This window comes from Corylus avellana, chromosome ca2 (genome assembly GCF_901000735.1).
Source record: "Corylus avellana chromosome ca2, CavTom2PMs-1.0".
In the NCBI taxonomy this organism is placed as follows: domain Eukaryota; kingdom Viridiplantae; phylum Streptophyta; class Magnoliopsida; order Fagales; family Betulaceae; genus Corylus; species Corylus avellana.
Window position 1 is genome coordinate 20750568 of NC_081542.1, and position 7336 is coordinate 20757903.

General features: G+C 42.2%; 2 protein-coding genes across 2 annotated transcripts; one reads left to right on the top strand and one right to left on the bottom strand.

Moving 5' to 3' along the window:
* The first annotated feature begins 7 nt into the window (after positions 1-7).
* Positions 8-1194, top strand: LOC132172620 (ankyrin repeat-containing protein ITN1-like). The gene is made up of 2 exons (XM_059584154.1): positions 8-288; positions 384-1194. Exons 1-2 carry the CDS (start codon positions 73-75, stop codon positions 1014-1016), a joined length of 849 nt encoding a protein of 282 aa, XP_059440137.1. The 5' UTR covers positions 8-72; the 3' UTR covers positions 1017-1194.
* A 1243-nt stretch (positions 1195-2437) lies between these two features.
* Positions 2438-4726, bottom strand: LOC132169297 (uncharacterized). Its single transcript, XM_059580354.1, has 5 exons — positions 4502-4726; positions 3805-4300; positions 3437-3576; positions 2699-3223; positions 2438-2638 (listed from the first exon to the last, which is right to left on the bottom strand). The coding sequence occupies exons 1-5, from the start codon at positions 4724-4726 to the stop codon at positions 2438-2440; spliced, it is 1587 nt and encodes a 528-aa protein (XP_059436337.1).
* Between the last annotated feature and the right edge of the window lie 2610 nt (positions 4727-7336).

A 7336-nucleotide genomic window follows, 5' to 3' on the forward strand; every position in this document is an offset into this window, starting at 1 on the left:
GGAAATGTTGAATTTATAATTATACTTACCCACTGTTATCCTGACCTTATATGGCAACAAGACAAAAATAAAATGAGTATATTTCACTTTGCTATTAAATATCGACAAGAGAGTGTGTTCAATCTAATATATGAAATAGGTGCTAGCAAGGATAGCCTTGCATCCTATGCTACTGAAAATTGCAAAGAGAACATGTTGCATTTAGCTGGAAAATTAGCTCCTCCAGATCGACGAAATATTGTATCAGGAGCAGCCCTTCAAATGCAACGAGAGTTGTTGTGGTTTAAGGTGAGTGACAATATTATTTAATTTTTTTTTTTTCTAATTGCATATATAATGGTTCAACTATTACCTGTCAATTAATTATACTTGGTCAATTGTAGGAGATAGAAAAGATTGTGCCGCACACATACGTGAACAGAGAGAATTCAAAACACCAAACACCTAAGGAAATTTTTACAAAGCAACATAAAAATTTGCAGAAAGAAGGTGAAAAATGGATGAAAGATACAGCAAACTATTGCATGCTTGTGACAACATTGATTGCCACTGTGATTTTTGCTGCAGCCTTCACTGTACCAGGTGGCCATAATCAAGATACAGGAACTCCTATTCTTTTGAGAAGTAACTGGCTTATTGTATTCTTCATATCAGATGCAATAGCACTGTGTTCCTCTTTGACTTCAACAATAATTTTCTTGTCAATTCTCACGTCTCGTTACACAGAAGATGATTTCTTAAAGTCATTACCTACAAAGTTGATGTTGGGACTTGCCACACTCTTCATTTCCATGGCGGGCATGATGGTAGCCTTCAGTGCAACTTTCTTTTTGGTGTATACAAGCACAAGGGCATGGGCTCCGACTGTTGTAGTTGCTTCAGCTAGTATCCCAATTACGTCATTTGTTTTGTTACATCTTAAACTTTGGGTTGATATATTCCTCTCAACATACAAGTCTAGATTTCTTTTTCAGCCATATAAACATAGACTTTTTTTAGAGAAAGATGCAGATTGAGGAATTGATCAACAGATTGGAAGGGAATTAGGTTGTCGGAGGTTCACTAGACTTTGTACAAGGAAGGCCAAGGAAAGAATGGATCACAAATAATTATTTGGATTGGATTGGATTATGTATTGGATTGGATTGGATTGGATTTGATTATGTATTGGATTGGATTATGTATTGGATTGGATTATGGATTGGATTATGTATGTGGATTATGGATGTGTATTATTGATTGGATTATGGATGTGTATTATGTATGTGGATTATGGATTGTATTGGATTATGGAATAATATTGGATTGGAAGTATGTGGATTAGAAATATTGGAATTATTGTATTAGAATATCAGGAATTGGAATATTGTAATTATTTTTTATTAAAAAAAAAATTATATATATTTTTTGACGTGTCAAACGGCGTGACACGTAAAAAAAAAACACGTAAATTTTTTGACGTGTCAGTTTTGATACGTCAAAAAAAGTTTTGACGTGTCAAAATCGACACGTCAAAATTTTTTTTGACATGTCAGTTCTGACGCGTCAAAAAAAATTTTTTTGACGTGTTGCTCCCAACACGTCAAAAGTTTTTGACGTGTCACTATCGACAAGTCAAAAATCTGGGATTTTTGACATCCCCCCTTTTAACCATTGCTAAACGTCAAAAACCACAAGTCAAAAACCTCTAGTCAGAAATTCTCACAATTTTTGTAGTATAAGTTTATATATACTAGCCTCTTTTTCATTGTAATATAATTTTAACAATGTTTTTACAAAAAGTTATAGATTTTTAAAAATATAAAATTAAGAATTTAGCTTCACACTAAAAATTAATTAACCAATTAAGTTTATGGAAAAATCTAGGGATTACAAAATTACCTCAAATTTTTCTGTGCAATGGAAGTTCTATCGTCGACAATCACTACCCATAGCTTGAAAATGGAGGACCAAGCTTTGATCCAAAACCCACTGATGCAGCGATGGATAGTAATAAACAAGAAAACAGCAAGTAGAAGGGATAAATATTTTTAAGATTGTGAGACTATCACAAGAATCAAAGAAACCTTTTCAAATCAATAGATGCTATCTATGAATTTAAGGGAAAAGTGATGAAGAAACTTAACTCTGAGTATTCTTATTGAGAAAACCAAATAATAATAATAAAACTGAGTTTGCTAGAGGCTATAAGCATGTATTTATAGCCCCCAAGACTCATAATACTACTAAAACACGAAATAAGGACCTTTAAAACCCTAATCCCTGCAAAACAAGGAAAGAAAGTCGGTTTAAAGCGAAATAAATGCGGAAAATGTAACACTACGCCCCGAGTGTGCTCGATCGCAGGTATAGCGCGATTGATCGCACTACCAGGGACTTGTGCACTCAATCTTGCGTTCGATCGCATGTGCGGTCGCAGTTCCAGGGACTTTTGCTCTCAATCATGCTCTCGATCGCCGAAACAAGGGCCATCGGTCGTAGTTCCAGGAACTTCACTCTCCAAAACAGGGGAACTATGCTCGATCGCAGTCAAGGTGCGATCAGTCATAGTCCCAGAGACCACCTCTTTGGCTGCGCGAGTCTGGGATCGTGTCACCATCTTCCGGGGCGTCTTCACACCTTTATCCATTCCTGTCTTCTTCATGAAATCCCAAGCACTTCGATCTACATCATCCTCCCCGGGTTGGAGAGAATTCGCCCTCGAATTCGCATCCTCATCCGAAGAATCCCCTGTGAACGGGACAAGGTATTTGACATTAAAGACATAAGATGTCTTAATTTGGCTAGGCAACTTCAAGCGATAAGCATTCGAATTGATCTTCTCTATAATTTCGACCTGACCAATCTTACGAGCAGCCAAATTGTTGTACTCTCCCACCGGAAACCGATCTTTAGTGAGCACAGCCCACACAAAATCGCCTTCCTCAAATTCTATAACTTGATGTTTCTTATCTGCATCCGTTTTATACCGTGCTGTGGACTCTTGTAAATTTTGAATGGTGAACTTATGACCCTCTTGTATTTGGGCTATTAAGTCTTCGGCCTTACCATGTGGTCGCTTCAAATCCGAAATAGGCGCCAAAACCAATGGGGCAAGAGGATTACTCCCAAAAATGATGGTGAATGGACTAAGGCTAGTACTCCGATTAGTAGAACGGTTGTAGGCAAACTCGGCTTGGAACAATTTTTGGTCCCACGACTTGAGGTGCTCCCCTACCAAGCTCTGAAGTAAAGCTCCCAGTGAGCAGTTGACTACCTCTGTTTGCCCATTCGTTTGTGGATGGTAGGGGCTACTGAAGTCAAGCTTAGTACGGGACAATTGTCACAAACATCGCCAAAAGTGGCTAAGGAGCCGTGTGTCTCGGTCAGAAACAATGGACAATGGTAGCCCATGAAGTCGGTAGACCTCTCGAAAATATAATTGTGCCACATGTACCGCATCGGCTGTCTTCTTACAAGCAATGAAATGCACCATTTTAGAAAATCGATCAACAACCACAAAGATAGAGTCGTTACTTCTTTGGGTCTTTGGTAAGCCCAACACGAAGTCCATGCTCACATTGGTCCATGGCCCCTCTGGAATGGGAAGGGGCATATACAAGCCAGCATTTGTAGCCGACCCCTTGGACACGTGACAAATTCAGCAATTTTTCACCAATCTTTCCACCTCCTTCCTCATGCTCGGCCAATAGAACTGGTCCGCCACCAGTTATAGTGTTTTATCCCACCCCATGTGCCCCTCATTGTGGAGTTCTTGGATAATCTATAATCGCAGGCTGCCCTCAGGAATGCACAGTTGAGTACCTTTGAAAAGGAACCCATTGTACAAACCAAAGTCGTCTCTTACCCCTGAAGAGACCTCTCCAACAATAGGACCAAAAAACAGATCAATAGACAAAGAATCTTTCAATAAGTCAAAGCCTATTACCTCCAAACTCATGGTGGTCAACAGAGATGATTTCCGGCTGAGGGCATCGGCCACTTTGTTCAAAGTTCCCGACTTGTGCTTGATTGTAAATGAGAATTGTTGGACAAAAGTGGCCCATTTAGCATGTCGGGATGACAACTTATCTTGACTATGAAGGTGTTTGAGGGCCTCATGGTCCGAATACAAGATGAAGTCGTTGTAGGCAAGGTATAAGCTCCAATGTTCCAGTGCTTGCACCAATGCATAAAACTCAATATCATATGTGCTATAATTAAGTTGTGTATTCTTCAATTTCTCACTAAAATAAGCCACAGGCTGGCTCCTTTGGCTGAGTACCGCCCCAATGCCGATCTTTGAGGCATCACAATGTAGCTAAAATGGTAAGTCAAAGTCCAGAAGGACTAGTAATAGAGCTGTAGTCAATTTTACCTTGATCAACTCAAAGGCGGTAGTTGCAACGTCACTCCACACAAATTTTCCCGCCTTCATACACTCCGTAAGAGGCGCCAAGATGGTACTAAAATTATGAATAAAACGCCGATAAAAAGATACTAACCCATGGAAGCTACGTACCTCTTGAAGTGTCATTGGGAGAGGCCAATCCCGAACTGCTGCAACCTTTGACTCATCCACTGCCAACCCATCTTTGGACACCACGTAGCCAAGGAAAAGAACCGAATCGGCTATGAAAGAATACTTAGCCGGTGCCGCATAAAATTTTTCTCTGCGCAACACATCGAGGACCTCCCGTATACGTCGAATGTTCCTCCTTGGTGGAGCTATATATGAGGATGTCATCAAAGTAGACGACTACAAACTTCCTGATGAAGGGGCGGAATGCTTGGTTCATCACCCTCATGAAGGTGCTAGGAGCATTGGACAACTCAAACGGCATCATCAACCATTCATAGAGCCCTTCGCGCGTTTTGAACATGGTCTTCCATTCATCACCAACCCGCACCCGACTTTGGTGGTACCCACTCTTCAAATCCAGCTTTGTGAAAACCCTTGCCCCACTCAGTTGATCCAATAAGTCATCCAAAGGAGGGATAGGAAATCGGTACCTCACGGTGATTTTATTGATGGCTCGGCTATCTCGCACATCCTCCATGTTCCATCCTTCTTAGGCGTGAGTAAAGCAGGGACTGCACATGGGCTTAAGCTCTCCCGAATATGCCCTTTTACGAGAAGTTCTTCCGCTTGTTGCCTCAATTCTTCATGCTCCTTGGGACTCATGCGGTAATGTGGGCGGTTGGAAAGACTAGAACCGGGCACCAAGTCGATTTGGTGTTGAATGTCACGAAGGGGTGGAAGCTCCTTGGGTAACTCTACCGGGAACACATCGAAAAATTCTTCTAACAAACCCGTGACCGTAGCCGGAACTACCTCCGTAGAGCCACACTCCTTGCCATATAATAGATACACACAATCCAAATCGAGCATCTCCTTAATGAACTTATGCTTAGCTAGCAATGTTTGACCCGCCCCTTTAAAAGGTTTGGAATCTTCTTTTGGGTTTGGAAGGAGAGTAAGTTTGACATTATCCACCAAAAAACTATAGGTATTCTTCCTCCCATCATGATTAGCACACCGATCATATTGCCATGGCCGTCTGAGTAGTAAATGGCATGCATCCATGGCCACAACATCACACCATGTTTCATCTTTATACTTATTCCCAATTGAAAAATTCACAAGGCAACGTTTGGATACTATTACCTCGTTTTCTTTCTTAAGCCACTCCAAGCGATACGGTGCCGGGTGTTTCTTGGTCCCAAGGCCCAATTTCCGAACCGCTTCCTCCACTACTACGTTCTCACAACTACCCCCATCAATGACAAGCTTGCACCCTTTGCCCCCGATTGTGCATGTTGTCTGCAACAAATTATGGTGTTGACCATCATCGCTCTCTGCCTTCCGGGGTGTAAAACACACCCTCCTAAGCATTAATAGAGAGTTGTCATTCCCAGTAACAAATTCTTTATCCACCCCACCATAGTCATTGAACACCGCTTCATGCTCATCCTCCTCTCCTTATTCTCTGAAGGCGTCTCCCGAGTCAATGAGTAGCCCCTTACCATACCTTTCTCCTTTGCGGCAATCCGCCATCTGGTGGCCCGGTTCTCCACACTTAAAACATTTAGGCCCATTGGATGTTGCAGCTCGAGTCGATGGTCCCATTATGGTTGGGGTACGGCCTTGGTTTGGGGTGGGAGTGGTGCTGCGCTCCATGAAAAGTCCACTTGATTGGTTTGTGCTGCCCCCGGTCTCTCGACCAAATCCTCCAAAGGACCCTCTAGATGTCGTCCTTTCTAGCAATAGTGCCCTTTGATGGGCCTCGGACACATTAGGGGGATCAAAGAGGTTTAGGGAATCCTGAATTTGTTGGCACAAACCTCCAATGTATCGTGACACTAATTGGTCGTTTGTTTCGGCTAGATCCACCCGAGTGAGGTACTTGTAAAATTCTTCTGTATATTCATCCACAAACTTCGAACCTTGGCTCAAATTTTGCAGCTTTTGATACATGGTTTGGGTATAATTGTATGGTAAAAAGGCCGGTCGCATATGCTTCAACAGTTTCTCCCACCTGTTGATTTTCTTCTTGCCCTGCCGTTCCCTTGATTGCTTCAATTGTTGCCACCAGGCCGCTGCTCTCCCCCGGAATTTGGTTGCGACCAAAGAAACTCGTCGATCCTCGGGCACCCCCTTGAAATCAAGAATTTCTCCAACTGCCGCTACCCAATCCAAAAATTCTTCGGGTTGAAGGCCCCCGTGGAATTCTGGAATATCGAGTTTGAAACCGCTCTCCCATCAATTGGCATGGGCTTGTACATTGGGTTGATGGCCATGTACTCGGTGCCTTCCAAAAGGGTTCCCAGCTTCATTCTCCGTACCTTGTTCGTCTTCCCCATCCGAGTCGAGCAGTGAGGGTTGGTGGCGACGCTCACGGTGGAACTCCGGATTGGCCAACCAAGTATTGGCGGCTGCAAGTTGTGCCCTCAATTCTGCGATTGTGTCCTTCATAAGTTGCCATTGTGCCGCCACTTGTTCTCCACGAACTGAGTCCTCACGTTCATACACATTCTCCAAATTTGCATAGCGGTTACCCCTTCCTCCTCTTGTGTTTGGTGCCATGGAAAGAAACTTGGGCTCTGATACCAACTGATGCAGCGATGAATAGTAATGAACAAAAAAACAGCAAGTAGAATGGATAAATATTTCTAAGATTGTGAGACTATCATAAGAATCAAAGAAACCTTCTCAAATCAAGAGATGCTATCTATGAATTTAAGGGAAGAGTGATGAAGAAACTCAACTCTGAGTATTCTTATTGAGAAAACTAAATAATAATCATAAAACTGAGTTTGCTAGAGGCTATAAGCATGTATTTATAGCCCCCAAGAC